The sequence below is a fragment of the Pseudophryne corroboree genome, chromosome 11 (assembly GCF_028390025.1).
Source record: "Pseudophryne corroboree isolate aPseCor3 chromosome 11, aPseCor3.hap2, whole genome shotgun sequence".
NCBI classification, from domain to species: Eukaryota; Metazoa; Chordata; class Amphibia; order Anura; family Myobatrachidae; genus Pseudophryne; species Pseudophryne corroboree.
This window is the reverse complement of record NC_086454.1, coordinates 310,388,618-310,409,685: the sequence shown is the minus strand read 5'-3', so window position 1 is coordinate 310,409,685 and position 21,068 is coordinate 310,388,618. Positions and strand designations below refer to the sequence as shown.

General features: G+C 47.5%; 1 protein-coding gene across 5 annotated transcripts in view; it reads right to left on the bottom strand.

Annotated features, from left to right (window-relative positions):
• LOC134969566 (pleckstrin homology domain-containing family G member 4B-like) overlaps nucleotides 1–21,068 on the bottom strand; it is a 224,199-nt gene that overhangs the window by 140,723 nt on the left and 62,408 nt on the right. For all 5 annotated transcript variants that reach the window (XM_063945601.1, XM_063945604.1, XM_063945600.1 and 2 more), the window contains exons 2-3: nucleotides 2,831–3,028; nucleotides 329–2,090 (exon numbers count right to left, since the gene is read on the bottom strand). In XM_063945601.1, the coding sequence (XP_063801671.1) occupies nucleotides 329–2,090; nucleotides 2,831–3,028 (1,960 nt within the window). The remainder of the gene's footprint in view (nucleotides 1–328; nucleotides 2,091–2,830; nucleotides 3,029–21,068) is intronic.

Below are 21,068 nucleotides of genomic sequence, written 5' to 3'. Positions count from 1 at the left end.
GTACATACAGCCTAGACTTCCACTCCAACCGTGGCACCATCTATTCTACGTAGAGTCTTTAGGTTCTCCCCGGACTTTCTGCTGCAGTAGAAAGATACACCAGGAGGATAGGAGACCTAAGCAGACTAATATGGCCTTGTATGTGTGGAAGGTAAATTAGATTGTAAGCTCCAATGCAGCAGCAGATGACGTGACTCATCAGAGCACTCTAACTGTACCGGAGTAGTGGTATATACAGGCCCTACAGCAATAATGGCTAATAATAATAATACATCCGTGTGTTAGAATATTTACATTTATATTGCAAAGATGCGATCCCGCTATTTACCTGTGGAAGGCGCAGGCTCCTCTCCACCAGCAGCATCTGTGCTATCAGACAGAGAGTCAGCGTTTGCGGCCTGCTCCTCCTCAGTATCCTCATGGAGGGTCTCTAGAGGTAGTTGTGCTGACAGCAGACTGCTGGTGTGTTGTAGGCATGTTGGTGAACGCTCACCTTCCCCCCAGTAATATGGTGAATCCGGTTCAGTCCGTTCTCCGGTCTCCACAGTCAGGTCAGTTGCTTCTCCAGTAACAGTCTGAGGGTCAGCTTCCCCAAGTTGCTCCCCACAAGCAGCAAGGTGAAGTCCTTGTCCTTCTTCTGGTGCATCTTGCACGCTTTGGCCGCAAATATCCACAATCTGAGGCGATTCCTCAGCTGCGGGCAAATCGCTGTGTTTTAGGTCTTGTAGATCTAGACCGCTTATATCATCTGTTATCACATCCTCTGCATTTTCCAGAGGAGCGCTGTCACTCTCCAGCGAGTTCAGTAACAGAGGCACGGATTGGTCACTCTCCTCCGTGTCTGCCTGGGGTTTACTAGCCTCAGAAAGCCCTGACTTAGAAGCTTCCAAGGCCTCGATGACCTCACTGTCCGGTGTCCTGGAATGCTCTACAACAGGTTCTTGTGTAGCATCTGTCATGCCCCAGGCATCCCCAGTGCACTCTCTAAAGTGGCTTCTGTTTTCCTCCTGGAACGTTAATGATGTGCTATAATTATCTGGCTCTGAACTTGGCTGCAAACAGCTCTGTGTGCTATTATCAGCCTCCTCTTTTGTATCAGCGTCCCCTGCCTCCACAGACACCTCGAGCAAGGCCTCGTTTTCCAGACTAAACGTTTGGTGGAAATCCTTCGCTCCCTTGTCGACAGACAAAGAGGTGTCGGACAATAATAGGGATTCACGGCCCCCAAATTCAACGTCCACCAAATTAATGGACTCTGGTTTTTGTGCATAATTCGTATCATAGTGTGTCACACTGGCCCCCATAATAGTCACCTTGTCAGGAGGCTGCAAAGGAAGGCACACCGGTATCTCAGTGCAGTTGCGGCTGCTTAAAATACTTAAGTTCTGGTTACTTTGTGCTCTTTGGGTTGATTTCTGCTGGCTTTTGTAGTTTAAGGCTATAGACTGAGTTAAGGATCCCAACTGAGGTCCGAAACGTGGCACTTTGATATCACGTAGTTCCACATACTCCCCTTCCATCTCGCTGGAGATTTCTGTGTGGACATCCAAATCATTAACCACTGCATCCTGACCAGGAAGGACAGCTGGATATTCATGAATATCTTCCTCTTCTTGCTGGACCATCAAATCTCCCATGTGAGGTTCCGCTGACTCGTCATTCCCTTTGTGAGCCACTAGCTCTGAGGTTTCACAAACTTTCGCCGGGCTCTCAGTTGACTGTGTTTTCTCTACAAACTCTGGATGAACTATCATATCCCAGGGTACCCTGAAGAGCTGCTCATCAGATGTCAGGAGGCAGTTCTCCAGAGAGGGCCCAATTTGTTCGGAGTTGATGAATTCCAACCATTCTGAGGTAAAGATGGAAGTGTAGGAGGCGTCTGGGAGCACCACCTCCTTAACATTATGTAGATCCTCCGCAAGACATTTTAGGACAATCCTTGGAGTCTTCTTCAGATAAGGCACCACCTGGAGGTAGAAGTCTCCAGGTTGCAGGAGTCTCCAGTCGATGGAAGCCAGCTGCAGGACAATCTTGTCATGGATGCAAAGAGGCCATCCAGCATGCCGGAACAGCAGCCCACAGTACTGCAACTGCAAGGAGAAGACAACAATGAAAATCTATTGAAAAGCAAATACCTGCTTTGTCTGTTCAAGAAACATTAAACTGGCCACATAAACCTATGTTTTCTGCGTAGCTTGACCTCCAAGTGATAGGATCAGTTTCCAATTGGGTAAGTGGAACGATAGGATAGATTTAGCTCCAGGTAACCATGCTGGATCATAAGATGGCCTGAGAGTGTAAGACCAATTAGTGACAACAGTAGTCATCTACCGACCAGATTTGGGGTTATGTTTAAAAATGATCAACCAATAACATAATAATTCAGCTATTTCGAGGTAATCTAATGATTTTGTCGCCATGGAAGCAGCGATATTGGCAAAAGTAGGGTGTCGAATACAACATAATAAACTAAGTGATAGATACATTTTTATTTTTTTTTAAATGGCAAATAATGAACCAAGTTTTGGGTCAGATAAAACCAACAAAACTGTGGTCACTGGTGACTTTCTAGAGCATCCGCACACGGAATGTTCTAGATTATCTGTACGTAACAAAACCATATTCCAGTCTAGCTCACCTGCCCTAGAGCCAGGATCTCACCAGCTTTCTCAAGCCATGGTAATGCAGAAAACAGAACACAAGACTGGGTTGATGAAATAAGTACACCTTATACAGAGTCTCTGGCAACTAATTCAGACTCTCCAAGTGGTAAAATGTCTATCACAAACTGTCCAGTCAGTAAATGAACCCCCTTCCACTGAGAACTTACACAGGCCTCCTGCTGTAGTCCCTGCAAGACTCGTTTGGCTGGGATGAGGAAGTCGATGAGGTAACTGAGGCCGTCTCCACGGTAGGTCTTCTCCACAACATCCAAGACTTGGCACAGCACCGTGGCAGCAGTGGACTCGAAGGGATGGTAGAGGGAGGAGAGGGTCTTCTGAATGCAGTTATCCAGGGACTGGGAATCCTGTGGTGGGGAGAAAGCAAACAGACAGCTGCTAAAAACATTTCCGTTTAAAGACCACCCTTCACCCATATAACCACACGGCCTCATAGGACCAAAAGCAGTTATCCGACTCTCAGGGAAATAACCTTGACCTTTTCCATATACAAAATTTCACCATGGAGTGTGCATGGCATTTCTAACAGGAAACAGTGGTTCACAAAATAATCCTGTCCCCTCCGCCTGGCAGGAGAGCAACTGTGAAGTCCCTACGGAGGATAATCTGAGTTTCGTCAGAGAACATGGTCATCCCCGTCCCCTTCTATCATACCTGTGCTGCGACACCTAGAGAGATTGCGCTGCAGTCAGGAGCAAACCAGAGTTAAACACGGCCAAAGAGGAGTTAAGTGTCAGCTCAGCTGCTCCTGCCGCACCTCAGACAAAGACACACAATGTAATCTCATCACACATCATCTCATTCACTTAAACAATTAGGACAATAAGGGGAAGGAGGGGAGGTGGGGGGCGGATTTCAAGTGACTAAATCCTTTTTAATTACAGTCATTTAGAGTCACCATGATTTGGAAGGGGAGATAATGGAGACTGAAGGCAGAGGTGCCTGAATACTGAGTGAAGATCAGGACATCTCCCAGCTGTTTATGTTTTTCTTAGTGGTAAGAGAGATGGAAGTGATGAGACGAGCCAGGGATTATTTTATGAGCCGTTATTTGTACTGCACAGCACAGTATATTTAGTCCTTCACATCAGTCCCTGCCCCGTTGGAGCTTACAATCGATGGAGGGGGGGGGGGATCAGAAACAACCAGAGGAAACCCATGCAAACACAGGTAGAACATACAAACTTCACACAGATAGAACTTTGGTCCGGAAATGAACTCATGACCTCAGGGCAGTAATGCTAACCACTATGCCACCATGCTGTGAACGGGCTGATGTTCAAGGGTTAAAAGTGAAATGCACTCAATGAGTTCCTACCTAGACTGCGAGGTCCCCAGCGGCAGAGACTGATGTGACGGATTAATTACTATCTGCCTGCAGCTGTGTAATATGATTGGCGCTATATAAACACACAATAATAATAATTTAGCCACTAGATAGATGATTATGGGACACAATGGAGAGGATTATTATTACATATATATCACTCACAATGGGGGGTAATTCAGAATGAAATCCGAAGTGTAAGAGCCGTTGCTTTCCCCTCGGGGAAATATTATAATAATGCTCTTATTCTTCTTTTAACGGTTAGCTTTATTTTTAAAACCCATTAATTTTATATGTTGTACCATAATTGAATGAGAAGCTTGTAAAACATTTTTAAACATTGTAAAATTGCAGAGCAGGGAAAAATGGGAGATGTATTAAGAGATAAATAATCCATTCAATTCCAAGCCAGCTACAAGTAGATGGCTGTCTACACTGGTATTCGTTTGGATGGTCGACAGTCATTAGGCCGACCACTATTGGTCGACTATAGGGTCGATTCAATTCACTGACAGTTGAATAGCGCCGGGAATTAGCTCCCGGCGCTATTCAATACAGCGCCAAGTGACACTCAATTGTCGGGAATTCTTCTCTCACCCCCGGGGGATGAGAAAAGAAATCCGACAAAAGTGCTGCCGCGCGTCGGCGCGAGGCTGATTCTGTTGAGAATCAGCATCGCGGCGGGGAGTTAAGTCGGAGAATGCCCGTTCTCCCGACAACTCAACCTGTTAAGTCCGAGAGAACGGGCATTCGCAGACTTAACTTGAGCTGAATTGAATAGCGTCCGGAGCTAATTCCCGGCGCTATTCAACTGTCGGTGAATTGAATCAACCCTACTGACATGGTCAACATGGACACGTGGTCGACACATGGAAATGGTCGACACATGAAAAGGTCGACATGAGTTTTTCACATATTTTTTTTTCTTTTGTGGAACTTTTCCATACTTTACGATCCACGGTGACTACGATTGGGAACGGTAACCTGTGCCGAGTGCAGTGGCAGTGGAGTGAGGCACCTTGCCCGAAGCATGGCGAGTGAAGCAAGCCATGCGAGGGGACGCGGTGCACTAATTGGGCTTCCCCCGTCACTTTACGCAGAAAACGACACCAAAAAAGTTTAAAAAAATCATGTCGACCTTTTCATGTGTCGACCATGCCAATGTCGACCAACAGTGGTCGACCAGGTTCTATTTCCACTATATGAGACCCACGGCTGGGAATAATCCCTTTTAGTCGGCATGCCGACTGTCGGGTTTGTGAGGCTTCGGGATGTAGGAGGAGGTATTGTGACCGGTGGTCTCCTGACCCCCGGTCACATAACTACATCCTGTGTATATGTCCACAAGGGAGTAACAAGTGCAAAAAAATAAAAAATAAAATAAATAAAAATAATAATAATAATAAATAAGGATGTAGGATGTAAATAAGGTCCTGAAGAGCTTACAATCTAAATTGGTATATACATCAAGAAAGAGTAAATTCAACAAGTGGTGTTCTGTATACAAGTTCACACACAAAACTGATCGTTAAATATAAAAATGTATCCTTCTCTATCGGACACCTACTATACTAACGTGCGCCACCCTCCCTTGCTACCAGCTGTGCAGGGCTTCATTGCAGCCCTGCTGGAGAAACCCAGTTTTCTCATTTAGTTGTGGGAGAATTGTCCGGTCCAAAGACTACGGGGGGCTTTAGGGAGTGAGGAACCGCAGAAACAGGACCCTATGAGAGAAGAAGCAATATGCAGTCCCGCCCTGGAGCCCTATGCAGTGGGAATTACGGGGTTAAGCAGACTATGATGTAGGAAGCTGACATTTCCTGCGTCATTGTTAACAAAAGAGCCATTTAATGGGCACAATAAACTGACAGTATGACATGAGGGGCTTCCTGCAGAACGTACGTCTTCCCCACACTGCCTGCTAAACCAGACAACCATTAAACTGGTCTTTGTTTAATAACGGGCAGGAGAATTCTCCTTTACGAATGGAGAACGGATGTGATAAGCGCTGCGGACCGGTACGCCAATTTTAATGAAAGGCAACGCGGTGCCAGATAACCACAGCACGGACGCACCGATGCCGGGGGAACATATGTATGTCAATTGTAAAGCGCAACGGAATGTGCTGGCGATATAGAAGTAACTGTTAATAAATAATACATTTTATATGTATCACACGAGGAATACAGTAAAGGGGCCTCTGAGGTTTAATACTAATGAACGGGCCCCTATCCCCAACATCCGATGCCAGGAAATGTTGGCTCCCTCTCGGCCATATGTCTGGGCCCCGCTGTACAGACGGCAGTTTTACGGGCTGATAAGCATGAGATGAAGTGACACATCACCGCTCTATCATGTGCCCAAATTACCCTCTTACTCTGCAGTCTGTAGGTGCTGACTCTGCAACAGGCCCTGACAGGCAGCAACACGGAAAGTGACGGGCACCTAATTGTGCCCATATCGGAGGCACTTTCTTCTTCTCCAGCATACCAGCGCAAACTGCGCTATTCAGCCGAAGCAAGACAAAGCGCCCGGCATTACACCCCAAAACTGTACTGACTGTTAAAATTCAACAGAAGATTCTGCACGAAAACGTCTTTCAAGTTACTGCAATGAACTCAGCTCCAGGTGTTAAAGTACAATAAACCTGGCATTTGTCACCCTGGCGTTGTAACCGGATTCCAGACACAAGTATAAACAAGTCCTCATTTAATGACTGCCAATGAAAAAGGTTCTGTCCTGGGGACTTGCCATCCAGCCGCGACAAATAAGGCGCACTTGCCTTCTATTGCATTCATACTTCCCTAGGGAAAAGGAGCGTGGAACGTGCGACTGGACCAGATGAGATGGTCTCAGGTCATTCCAAACATATTCTGTACTAAGCAGATTTCTGCTGAAGCGGCCCATTGTCTGCCACCCCACTGACATTTCGTTTTGTTTCTCCTCGGACATTTAAAGTCTGTTTCCCATGAGGACAAAAATCCAGATAAAAAGACAAAAGAATCCAATTGCTGCTGTGAAAATCACTGCTTACTAACCCGAAACTCAGGACACTGCCCTAACCTGGTGCCACTCTGGTATTTATTAGGTGCTAAATGCAGAAACACAGTGACAGGGGTGCACTTCCAGTATAACAAAAATCCCAACAGTAACATTTTCACACAAGATAAGAAGACGTCAGTAAAGACCATTGCTTGCTGAGCAATCGCGCTTCCAGTGTGACAAAAGCTTGCCGGGAGGTATTTAATAAGGGATCCGATCTCTAGCGCGACAGTGACTAGGTCGACACTATCTCGGTCGACCACTATTGGTCGACAGTAACTAGGTTGACATGTTCTAGGTCGACAGGTCAAAAGGTCGACATGAGTTTTTCACAATTTTTTTCCTTTTTTTGAACCTTTTCATACTTAACGATCCACGTGGACTACGATTGGAACGCTAATCTGTGCTGAGCGAAGTGGTATCAGAGCAAGGCTCCTTCGCGAGCCATGCGAGGGGACACTGTGCACAACACCAAAAAAACATTAAAAAAAATAAGATTTTACTCACCGGTAAATCTATTTCTCGTAGTCCGTAGTAAATGCTGGGACTCCGTAAGGACCATGGGGAATAGCGGCTCCGCAGGAGACTGGGCACAACTAAAAGAAAGCTTTAGGTCTACCTGGTGTGCACTGGCTCCTCCCTCTATGACCCTCCTCCAGACCTCAGTTAGGATACTGTGCCCGGAAGAGCTGACACAATAAGGAAGGATTTTGAATCCCGGGTAAGACTCATACCAGCTACACCAATCACACTGTATAACTCGTGATACTATACCCAGTTAACAGTATGAACAACAACTGAGCCTCTCAACAGATGGCTCAACAATAACCCTTTAGTTAAACAATAACTATATACAAGTATTGCAGACAATCCGCACTTGGGATGGGCGCCCAGCATCCACTACGGACTACGAGAAATAGATTTACCGGTGAGTAAAATCTTATTTTCTCTGACGTCCTAAGTGGATGCTGGGACTCCGTAAGGACCATGGGGATTATACCAAAGCTCCCAAACGGGCGGGAGAGTGCGGATGACTCTGCAGCACTGAATGGGCAAACTCTAGGTCCTCCTCAGCCAGGGTGTCAAACTTGTAGAATTTAGCAAATGTGTTTGACCCCGACCAAGTAGCTGCTCGGCAAAGTTGTAGAGCCGAGACCCCTCGGGCAGCCGCCCAAGAAGAGCCCACCTTCCTTGTGGAATGGGCTTTCACTGATTTAGGATGCGGCAGTCCAGCCACAGCATGTGCAAGCTGAATCGTACTACAGATCCAGCGAGCAATAGTCTGCTTTGAAGCAGGAGCACCCAGCTTGTTGGGTGCATACAGGATAAACAACGAGTCAGTTTTCCTGACACTAGCTGTCCTGGAAACATAAATTCTCAGGCCCTGACTACGTCCAACAACTTGGAAGCCTCCAAGTCTTTAGTAGCCGCAGGCACCACGATAGGTTGGTTCAAATGAAAGGCTGATACCACCTTAGGGAGAAACTGGGGACGAGTCCTCAATTCTGCCCTATCCATATGGAAAATCAGATAAGGACTCTTACATGACAAAGCCGCCAATTCTGACACACGCCTGGCCGAAGCCAAGGCCAACAGCATGACCACTTTCCACGTGAGATATTTTAATTCCACGGTTTTAAGTGGCTCAAACCAATGTGACTTTAGGAAATCCAACACCACGTTGAGATCCCAAGGTGCCACTGGAGGCACAAAAGGGGGCTGAATATGCAGCACTCCCTTAACAAAAGTCTGAACTTCAGGTAGTGAAGCCAGTTCTCTCTGGAAGAAAATCGATAGAGCCGAAATCTGGACCTTAATGGAACCCAATTTTAGGCCCATAGTCACCCCTGACTGTAGGAAGTGCAGAAAACGGCCCAGCTGAAATTCCTCCGTTGGGGCCTTCCTGGATTCACACCACGCAACATATTTTCGCCAAATGCGGTGATAATGGTTTGCGGTCACTTCTTTCCTAGCTTTAATCAGCGTAGGAATGACTTCCTCCGGAATGCCCTTTTCTTTCAGGATCCGGTGTTCAACCGCCATGCCGTCAAACGCAGCCGCGGTAAGTCTTGGAACAGACAGGGCCCCTGCTGCAGCAGGTCCTGTCTGAGTGGCAGAGGCCATGGGTCCTCTGAGATCATTTCTTGAAGTTCCGGGTACCAAGCTCTTCTTGGCCAATCCGGAACAATGAGTATAGTTCTTACTCCTCTTCTCCTTATTATCCTCAGTACCTTGGGTATGAGAGGAAGAGGAGGGAACACATAAACCGACCGGTACACCCACGGTGTCACTAGAGCGTCCACAGCTATCGCCTGAGGGTCTCTTGACCTGGCGCAATATCTTTCTAGCTTTTTGTTTAGGCGGGACGCCATCATGTCCACCTGTGGCCTTTCCCAACGGTTTACAATCAGTTGGAAGACTTCTGGATGAAGTCCCCACTCTCCCGGGTGGAGGTCGTGCCTGCTGAGGAAGTCTGCTTCCCAGTTGTCCACTCCCGGAATGAACACTGCTGACAGTGCTAACACGTGATTTTCCACCCATCGGAGAATCCTTGTGGCTTCTGCCATCGCCGTCCTGCTTCTTGTGCCGCCCTGTCGGTTTACATGGGCGACTGCCGTGATGTCTGACTGGATCAGTACCGGCTGGTTTTGAAGCAGGGGTTTTGCCTGACTTAGGGCATTGTAAATGGCCCTCAGTTCCAGAATATTTATGTGAAGGGAAGTCTCCTGACTTGACCATAGTCCTTGGAAGTTTCTTCCCTGTGTGACTGCCCCCCAGCCTCGAAGGCTGGCATCCGTGGTCACCAGGACCCAGTCCTGTATGTCGAATCTGCGGCCCTCTTGAAGATGAGCACTTTGCAGCCACCACAGCAGAGACACCCTGGTCCTTGGATACAGGGTTATCAGCCGATGCATCTGAAGATGCGATCCGGACCACTTGTCCAACAGGTCCCACTGAAAAGTCCTTGCATGGAACCTGCCGAATGGAATTGCTTCGTAGGAAGCTACCATTTTTCCCAGGACTCGCGTGCAGTGATGCACCGACACCTGTTTTGGTTTTAGGAGGCCTCTGACTAGAGATGACAGCTCCTTGGCCTTCTCCTCCGGGAGAAACACTTTTTTCTGTTCTGTGTCCAGAACCATCCCCAGGAACAGTAGACGTGTCTTTGGAATATTTAGAATCCAACCGTGCTGTTGTAGCACCTCCCGAGATAGTGCGACCCCGACCAACAACTGCTCCCTGGACCTCTCCTTTATCAGGAGATCGTCCAAGTACGGGATAATTAAAACTCCCTTTTTTCGAAGGAGAATCATCATTTCGACCATTACCTTGGTAAATACCCTCGGTGCCGTGGACAGACCAAACGGCAACGTCTGGAATTGGTAATGACAATCCTGTACCACAAATCTGAGGTACTCCTGGTGAGGATGGTAAATGGGGACATGTAGGTAAGCATCCTTGATGTCCAGTGATACCATGTAATCCCCCTCGTCCAGGCTTGCAATAACCGCCCTGAGCGATTCCATCTTGAACTTGAATTTTTTTATATATGTGTTCAAGGATTTCAAATTTAAAATGGGTCTCACCGAACCGTCCGGTTTCGGTACCACAAACATTGTGGAATAGTAACCCCGTCCTTGTTGAAGTAGGGGCACCTTGACTATCACCTGCTGGGAATACAGCTTGTGTATTGCCTCTAACACTGCCTCCCTGCCTGAGGGAGTTGTAGGCAAGGCAGATTTGAGGAAACGGCGGGGGGGAGACGTCTCGAATTCCAGCTTGTACCCCTGAGATACTACTTGAAGAATCCAGGGATCCACCCGTGAGCGAGCCCACTGATTGCTGAAGTTTTTGAGACGGTCCCCCACCGTACCTGGCTCCGCCTGTGGAGCCCCAGCGTCATGCGGCGGACTTGGAGGAAGCGGGGGAGGACTTTTGCTCCTGGGAACTGGCTGTATGCTGCAGCTTTTTCCCTCTACCTCTGCCTCTGGGCAGAAAGGATGCGCCTTTAACCCGCTTGCCCTTATGGGGCCGAAAGGACTGTACCTGATAATACGGTGCTTTCTTTGGCTGTGAGGGAACATGGGGTAAAAATGCTGACTTTCCAACTGTTGCTGTGGAAACGAGGTCCGAGAGACCATCCCCGAACAACTCCTCACCCTTATAAGGCAAAACTTCCATGTGCCTTTTAGAATCTGCATCACCTGTCCACTGCCGAGTCCATAACCCTCTCCTGGCAGAAATGGACATTGCACTTATTTTAGATGCCAGCCGGCAAATATCCCTCTGTGCATCTCTCATGTATAAGACTGCATCTTTAATATGCTCTACGGTTAGCAATATAGTGTCCCTGTCTAGGGTATCAATATTTTCCGACAGGGAATCTGACAACGCAGCTGCAGCACTGCACATCCATGCTGAAGCAATAGCTGGTCTCAGTATAATACCTGTGTGTGTATATACAGACTTCAGGATAGCCTCCTGCTTCCTATCAGCAGGCTCCTTTAGGGCGGCCGTATCCGGAGACGGTAGTGCCACCTTCTTTGACATGCGTGTTTATCCACCCTAGGGGATGTTTCCCAACGTGACCTATCCTCTGGCGGGAAAGGGTACGTCATTAGTAACCTTTTAGAAATTACCAGTTTCTTATCGGGGGAAGCCCACGCTTCTTCACACACTTCATTTAATTCCTCAGATGGGGGAAAAACTACTGGTAGTTTTTTCTCTCCAAACATAATACCCTTTTTTGTGGTTCCTGGGGTAACATCAGAAATGTGCAACACATTTTTCATTGCCTCAATCATGTAACGTGTGGCCCTATTGGAAGTTACATTAGTCTCATCGTCGTCGACACTGGAGTCAGTATCCGTGTCGACATCTGTGTCTGCCATCTGAGGTAGCGGGCGTTTTAGACCCCCTGATGGCTTTTGAGACGCCTGGGCAGGCACAGGCTGAGAAGCCGGCTGTCCCATATTTGGTATGTCGTCAAACCTTTTATGTAAGGAGTTGACACTTTCACGTAATTCCTTCCACAAGTCCATCCACTCAGGTGTCGGCCCCGCAGGGGGTGACATCACATTTATCGGCATCTGCTCCGCCTCCACATAAGCCTCCTCATCAAACATGTCGACACAGCCGTACCGACACACCGCACACACACAGGTGAATGCTCTGACAGAGGACAGGACCCCACAAAGCCCTTTGGGGAGACAGAGAGAGAGAGTATGCCAGCACACACCAGAGCGCTATATAACACAGGGATGAACACTATAACTGAGTGATTTTCCCTTATAGCTGCTTATATATATACTGCTGCGCCTAAATTTAGTGCCCCCCCTCTCTTTTTTACCCTTTGTAGTCTTGAAACTGCAGGGGAGAGCCTGGGAGCGATCTTTCCAGCGGAGCTGTGAGGGAAAAATGGCGCCAGTGTGCTGAGGGAGATAGCCCCGCCCCTTTTCCGGCGGACTTCTCCCGCTTTTTTATGGATCTCTGGCAGGGGTATTTTTCATATATATAGCCTCTAGGACTATATATTGTGATTTTTTTGCCAGCCAAGGTGTTAATATTGCTGCTCAGGGCGCCCCCCCCCAGCGCCCTGCACCCATCAGTGACCGGAGTGTGAGGTGTGCATGAGGAGCAATGGCGCACAGCTGCAGTGCTGTGCGCTACCTTGTTGAAGACCGAAGTCTTCTGCCGCCGATTTTCAGGACCATCTTCTTGCTTCTGGCTCTGTAAGGGGGGCGGCGGCGCGGCTCCGGGACCGGACGATCGAGGTCGGGCCCTGTGTTCGATCCCTCTGGAGCTAATGGTGTCCAGTAGCCCAAGAAGCCCAAGCTAGCTGCAAGCAGGTAGGTTCGCTTCATCTCCCCTCAGTCCCTCGTAGCAGTGAGTCTGTTGCCAGCAGGTCTCACTGAAAATAAAAAAAACCTAAAATATACTTTCTTTTCTAAGAGCTCAGGAGAGCCCCTAGTGTGCATCCAGCTCAGCCGGGCACAAGATTCTAACTGAGGTCTGGAGGAGGGTCATAGAGGGAGGAGCCAGTGCACACCAGGTAGACCTAAAGCTTTCTTTTAGTTGTGCCCAGTCTCCTGTGGAGCCGCTATTCCCCATGGTCCTTACGGAGTCCCAGCATCCACTTAAGACGTCAGAGAAACTCATGTCGATCTTTTGACCTGTTGACCTAGACCCTGTCGACCTAGAGACCCTGTCGACCAATAGTGGTCGACCTAGTTACTATCTACCTTCCATACCACACCAATTTAATAAAGACTGGGAATTGGGGCTTATTGCACTTAGGGCGCAGATAGAGTTGGGGCCCGAATCAACCGATTTCCTGAACACAAAACTCACTTTCCCATTAATCTAAGTGAATCAGGACCTGGATTTGGTTTCATGTACGAAGATGTATAACGCCCCACTACTACCAGGTGTATAATGCGCTCATCTGCCCCTGACTGATCCACTTTCTCTGATTAGCTGCATATAGAAGCCCTGGCTGCATCAGGTTGCAGAGAAGATTGTGTGGATGGAACGCGGCCCAGCCTTGTACAAGCAGATAAACCACAGCGCATTGCTGGAATACGGAATGCAAAAAGTTTCCCGGGCACATTAACCCACTGTAGAAAGTTTTCTGGTGGGACACCGGAGCTGGAGACACGTTCCCACCACAGCGCTCCACATTGACCAAGCACCACAGTAATTTCCTAAAGTACATACCGTCTGTTAGATATGACATGGGCAATACCAATCCCTTTAAAAATAAACTGTGTGACAATACAGTTTCTGCTTGTACCAAAAAGAATCTGACTTGGGGTAGATGGAATAACCTTCTACGGAGAAGATTCCCATAGCAACCAATCAGGTTCTAGCCATCATTTATCAACTAGTGTCTATAAAATAAGAACTGGAATCTGATTGGTTGTTAGAGCCAACACCTCCATTTGTCCTCTTTAGGACCCTTGGTGTAATGAGAGCACCAATGTTGGACACCCCAATTATCTTGGAGGACACTGTACCACGACTGGGACCGAACGCACTATAAGTGTAGCCATTCTGTAGGCCGAAGCAATACTACACCTATCATTCGTGAATGGATAAGCTGCATTACAGATCTATATTAATTTAGTCAACAAAATGGCCGCCTCCGCTGTAAGCAGACAACTAGCTGCTGACCAGACTAATATTCCCAGAGCTCCTCTCCGTGTTTATTTTCCCCCTGCCATATAATGTTCTGCTATCCAGGGCTGGAATTCTTTCTCTCTCTGTAGCTCAGACGGACTGGGGGCTCCTCTTGTCTGACCCCGAAAGCTATGCCCCTAAATGAAACCCATTCCTTGGCGAATGTTTGGGCAGAGCGCCCAGTACTTTGCATGGGTTTAGCCGCTTTACGCTTCTAAACCTGGTGCATTTGGGTGCGACATGTGTGATAAGTAATGGGCACCCAAGTAGCTCGCGAATACCAGCATAAACACTTGAATGTGGCCCTGTAACTTTATACGCGAGTGGACGCAATACAAATTAGAGTTTCCCCCTTGATGACACACGGCAAACAGCTAACTTAGAACCCGCTGTAGTAAATACCAGTTTTGGCGTAACAGCCTTTTCGTTTCAGTAGTGACCCAAAACTACTATATAAAATGTACAGTCAGCAAAAGGTGCATAATTATATACAACAAAAATATTCTATATTAAGGTGAAAATAATGATTACTGCTTCACCAGCAGTGTATCGGGGGAATTATAAGGTAACCAGTCAGGGGTCCGTGTGTGAGATGGACGTAGCCTCAAGTAGAAAATACAGTAACTGGAAAGGGCATATTCCCAGCCAGCCAGGACCCTGATACTTCCCTGCACCATGCAAGACCAGGGGCACTGCCCACTCAGCATTTCTTCCCAGTGTAAGCCCAATTTCAGCAGCACCCACATACTGGCTAATGTCCCAGCACTGAACAAAGCCCTGATTATGGGTCAGAGCAGACGGATTCCCATCCACGCCACTCCCCCCTTAAAATACCTCAGTGAGCAAATATCAGCTATGCCCAAAATACGTGAAATGCTAGTCATATCCTCTATGGTCACACACAGCCCTATCCCAGGTCTCCGATACTCAGGCAGCGCAGTTAGAACCAGGGAGGAACGCTGCACTGGAATCCCAGGCGGTTCACCTGGGTATAGAATACATAAGGCAGACTATCTCCCACGTTACATAAAGCATGATATTTCTCTATCATGTACTAGCATATCGAATACCATGTAAAGCATGGTTCTTCAACCTGTGGCCCTCCAGCTGCTGTGGAACTACACATCCCAGCATGCCTTACCGCAGTTTTGCTACTAAGGTATGAGGCAGGGCATGCTGGGATGTGTAGTTCCACAGCAGCTGGAGGGCCGCAGGTTAAATTTATTTATTTATTATTTATTAAAGACCAATGATGTAAAGGAAGCTGGCCCTCTGGTCAGACTGTAACTGTAGCACTGAACTACAACTGCCATCACACCCAGACAACCAGTTACTGACCGACAGAAAAAAAAGAAAGCGCCAATAATAATTTTATATAGAGAGCTTTCCTGCAATAGGACTCAGGGAGATGTACAGATACTATGCACATAGGACCTTATTCAGTAAGTTTTGTGAAATTTTGCGATTCGCAATCTGACCGATTATCGAACAACTGCGCACATGTGAGCAAAAATAGCGACACAAATTGCGTACAGATCGTGATTACAATGCAGCCGCTGTTTGACTGACAGGAAGCCGGTGTTTCTGGGTGAAAACCTGCCGTTTTCTAGGTGTGTCTGAAAAAACACAGGCGTGCCCAGGCGTTTTTAAGGAGGGCCTCCGACGTCAGCGACGACCACTTCCAGCCTCTTGCGTCACAAGAATTGTGGACGACAGTGCCTGGCGCAGACAGAAATGCTCTTCGATGTTCTGGTAACTGCGTATGGTTTTGCGATCAGACCGCGCATTGCGATGCATTCGCAATGTCTGCAATGGGCGTTTTTTTCTCTATTTCTGGGTGGCAACTATCTGATCGCAGTAACTGCTTTGTAGCAGAAACTGCAATCCTTACTGAATGACGGCCATAATACAGAGGTTTAGATTTGCATAAATTACTAAAAACATATATATATGTTTCATATTTTTTGAGGAGGCAATTGTTTTGTGTGTGAGGTTTTACATTCGAATTACCAGGCGCTGCTAGGTATTGTATTAGTTCAGAGGCATTTTTTACATTTATAAACACCTTTTGTTTTACTTTTATATCTCTGCAATTTGTTATGTGCACTAATTATATAAACTTGTGTCTGTTCTGTGAGTGAGGAAATGAACAGTCAGCAGACAAAGCATTACACCAATTGCCCTGGAATTCAGGACTGAACACCCAGATATTGCAGTTCTATTTAAATAATCTTTAAAATATTGGTTATCAGGGGCACATTAAGAGAGATGCGGAACCGTGTGCAGTCTCTGGCAGCCATTTTACCAGCTATATTTGCATCGCTGCTGCCGCGGGACTCCGGAGGGGTAAGTATTGAAGACATGGGGTAACCCTGTGGGAATTTACCCTGGCTAACCCACATTCTTCCACAGCTCTCACATCCCTCCACCGTGCACCTACATCATCTACTTCCTCTCTATCAGCGGACTTCTCCCCACTCACAGTTATAGTTTCCCCTATTACTCCCCTCCATACTAGTCTGCACCCATAAATGGTTTTGTGTCCTGCACCAACCGGCCTGTATAAGAAGGGACTATCCTCATTGCCACAAACCATTCTCACGTGTCCTCCTTATCATGGCTGATCATCGCACCCAACACTGGGCCACGTGCACGTGCTCACACTCATTCCGCTGAATTTAAAGAGGCGACTTGCCTTGAAACTAACACATTTAGCAGCAAACTCGCTGAAATCGCGCTGGTTCCGTAATTTTGTCATCTATTCTATCATTCCCATAGTTTCCAACCAAGCAAACCACCGCCTTGACCCACCAAACAGACCGCCGCCTGCAAAAGCCCTGTCACAAGGCTGACCGCCATCTTTTCATTTTTCTAAACTGCCCTTGTACTTGCAATGCTGAAATACTTCCAACACTCATCCAGTCTTGCAAACCCCCAACCCCTCTTTGCGATCTTCACCTCTCTTCTCTGCCTGCACCTCCTCCACCACTGTCCATGATTTTGCCACGTACTCCAAATGCAAAAGTGAAACCATATTGCCTAATGCCAAACCCTGCACACTCCACCCGCCTTCAGTTTATTCTCTCTAGTAACCAAAGACAACGTCTCTGCATCCATCTCATCACTTCATCCCACAACCTGCCTGCCTCCCCCGTCCTAATTCCCCCCCAACTTCCCCGCTCCGTCTCCCCCTTGTCCTCCTCTCGCTCACCTCTTCAACCTGCCTAACCCCCCTGGCACATTTCCAACCACCATCAAGATACTGTGGTCAGCCTGGTGCACTACAAAGCAATGAAAAGCCCTCCTGCAACAAGATGCAATACACCAACAATCTAATTTGCATACGTAGAGTTACTGATCACTTGACCTAATGACCCCGCCGTAGATAGATTTGCTCCATGGCATAATGTTATATGTTGATACATCAGCTCATCACGGTTTTATAGATACTCCTGACTAGGCAAGGCCTCTAATGATATGTATACTCCCCATGAAGGGGGTTGAACATCCTAAATAAAAGCTCATTATTACATAGTATGAGGGTTAAATGTATTACAAGCAAGCTAATATTCCCCTCTTGCTAATATAGATATTAAATTTGCTTTGCACATACCACCACCACCTCCCGCCGCCCACAATTTACCAAGCGGTTAGACAGACCTATTTTACTCTTTCATCTTGAGCAACAAATGAACTTAGGTCAAGTTGGCTTTCTGAACCAGCTGTCTCCCACTCTTACGAGTGCTCGTAAAAGGCCAAGTTATTTTTGGCTGGGGACCTTCATTTATCTGCAATTCCTCTCATTAAACAGATCTCAGTATCGCCTTCTCTAAAATTACCCCAACAGACACGGGCCGCTCTACCTCTGAGATAAGGCCATTTCCTGCTGCAGCAATACCATCTCCAATAATTCACCATTAATTCTTGGCGTCCAGCAGAAACTGAACGCATCTTACCATCATAATTAAAATTCAAACAGGATTTCGTCCTTTTTTATCAACAAGCGCTCTCCCCGACCTCACACCCACTGGGTAGCCCACATCCAGTCACAAATGTTAAACAGGAAAGACCCTGGTAAATTATGGATTGGTTTTGCAATCATCAGTGGCCTATGGCAAGTGTTTTGTCGAACAATGCCCGTACTCGCACCTTAAACAGGGTGTTTAGGTGCGAAAACGGGCATTCTCCAACATAAGTGCCCCACACTAAGGGGGGCATTTCGACCGATCGCTCGCTGCAGTTTATTGCAGCGCAGCAATCGGGGTGGAACTGGGCATGCGCCGGCGCATGCCAGACGGCCAAAGGCCGTCGTTGCCTAGCGATCACCTCTGCCTGATTGACAGGCAGAGGCGCTCGCTGGGCGGAAGGGGGCTGGATGGCGGCGTTAAGCCGCCATTTAGGAGGCGTGGTCCAGCCAACGAAGGCGTGGCCGGACTGCTGGGAGGGCGGGCCGCGGCGGCTGCATGACATTGTGACTCGGGCACCGAAGAAGTTCTCCCGGCCAGCCGCAGGAGCTGTGCTGGCCGGGAGTTACTCCTCAAATGCAAAAGCATCGCCGCTGTGCCATGCTTTTGCATTTCTGCGGGGGTAGGGGGGAGCGGCACTGACATGCGGGGCGGACTAGCCCTGTGCTGGGCGTCCCCCCGCATGTCTGAGTGCCTGATCGTAGCTGTGCCCAAAACAGGATTGCAGCACTAGTTTTGTACAGGGGTGCGAGCAGAAATCCACTAGTCGGACTAAACAGCGGGCAGAATTGAATATCGCCAGGTATTCAATTCACATTCATCTGAATCAAGGCTAAATTATTTATGTCAAGGTGATAGGCAAATCCAGAGCGGATGGCTGCCATTCTTAAAATATGTAGACAATTGGAAGCACAACCATGCCCAAGACCACATCATTGAAATACATGATGACAGGTAAGGACAATTTACTTAAATTAAATTAATATTTTTTCTGAATTTCTCACTAAGAAATTTTTGGCCAACTAATCCTGTAAAAAAAATAAAAAATGCTGATACTCTAGGGCGCCATGTTTGGGAACCACTGTCCTAAAGTTATCAGCGGCCATTTTGAATTTGAATGTCAAAAAAGGATTCTGACAGAGAGACCTCTGGTAAATTCCCACAGGGTTACCCCATTCGAATGTTAGAAGTCTGATCCAGTCTCCCCTCATCTCGTCAGATAAATTAGGCCCCTTTCTTGACCATCCGTCAGAATATTTATGGGTTTCAGCTAAATTCCAATCATCTGAGTTCTAAGAAGCCTGCTATCGAATTCCCAAAACTGCTATAAGGAGTCGGCGGATATTCCAGTTGCTGCTAGGAAAAACTCGGAAACGTTGGGAACTCAGTCTGGCTTTTCCTAGAATGCTAGGCCATGTAAGAAGGTAGGTACAGAGATTCTAGGAATCTTTATACAATACTACCTCCCCAATTAATAATTTACATAGATCTTTAAATCACTTGGGGGGAACGGAACATTTTTTGGCTCTTCATCGGTGGCTGCCTTCACCCTGCCAAAACTACATTAAAGGATTAGCCCCCTGAGCCTGTTCTTCTGGTTTCGATGCGGATACAAGAGTTGTGTTTAGGAGGGTAGGAAACGCAAACTTAAACTTACAATACAGAAATGTTGGGGACGGGGGTCTGATACATTAAGGTACAACAGGAAGATTCATTGGTGACAAACAATTCACGAGTCCTGTTCAGTCCTGGAGGTGTGAAGGGATGGGTAGATTTGGAGGTTATATTCTCTTGAGTTCACCCCTCTCCGTTTAGTATCATGGAGAGCCCAGCCACCCCCCTTTAGAACTAGCGCAGTTACCTCAATGGGATCTGGGCTCTCTCGAGCCTTAACAAACTCCCCCGGCATCCCTCGCCTCTTGTGCCCCAATTTATGAACCTGGATTTTCCCTACGAAACGCATTGGGGTCGATTCAATTCTCTGACAGATGAATAGCGCCGGGAATTAGCTCCTGTTGCTATTCAATACAGCGCCAAGTCACACTCAATTGTCGGGAATTCTTCTCTCACCCCCGGGGGATGAGAGAGGAAATCCGACAAAAGTGCTGCCACGCGGCCGGCGCGAGGCTGATTCTGTTGGGAAACAGCATCGTGGAAGTCGGAGAATGCCCGTTCTCCCAACAAATCAACCTGTTAAGTCCGGGAGAACGGGCATTTGCTGACTTAACATGAGCTGAATTGAATAGCGATGGGAGCTAATTCCCGGCGCTATTCAACTGTCGGAGAACTGAATCGACCCCATTGGGGTCAATTCAATTCGGCAAGTTATGAATAGCGCCGGGAATTATCTCCCGACGCTATTCAATTCAACTGCTAGTTACCCGCAATTGTCGGGAATTCTTCTCTCATCCCCGGGGGATGAGAGAAGAAACCCGACAAAAGTGCTGCCTCGCGGCCGGCGCGAGGCTGATTCTGTTGGGAATCAGCCTCGCGCCGGGGAGTTAAGTCGGAGAATGCCAGTTCTCCCGACAATTCAACCTGTTTAGTCGACGAGAACGGGACATCACCGACTTAACTGGAGCTGAATTGAATAGCGTCGGGAGCTAATTCCCGGCGCTATTCATAAGTTGCCGAATTGAATTGACCCCATTGTGACTCCTTTCACTGGTAAAAAGTGCAGGGCTATACCACGTTGATAATTGCTCTTTTATGTCTCGTCAGGAACACTTAAAAGCTTTGAAGATTTCCTTACGGATTATACTGCCCAACAATCAGCATTTTACCCCTTTTACCATATTCAACACCATCTCCAGAAACAGACAATTTAGGAGCCCACTGGCGCCATTCAGACACTGAGCAGCACAGAAAGAACAC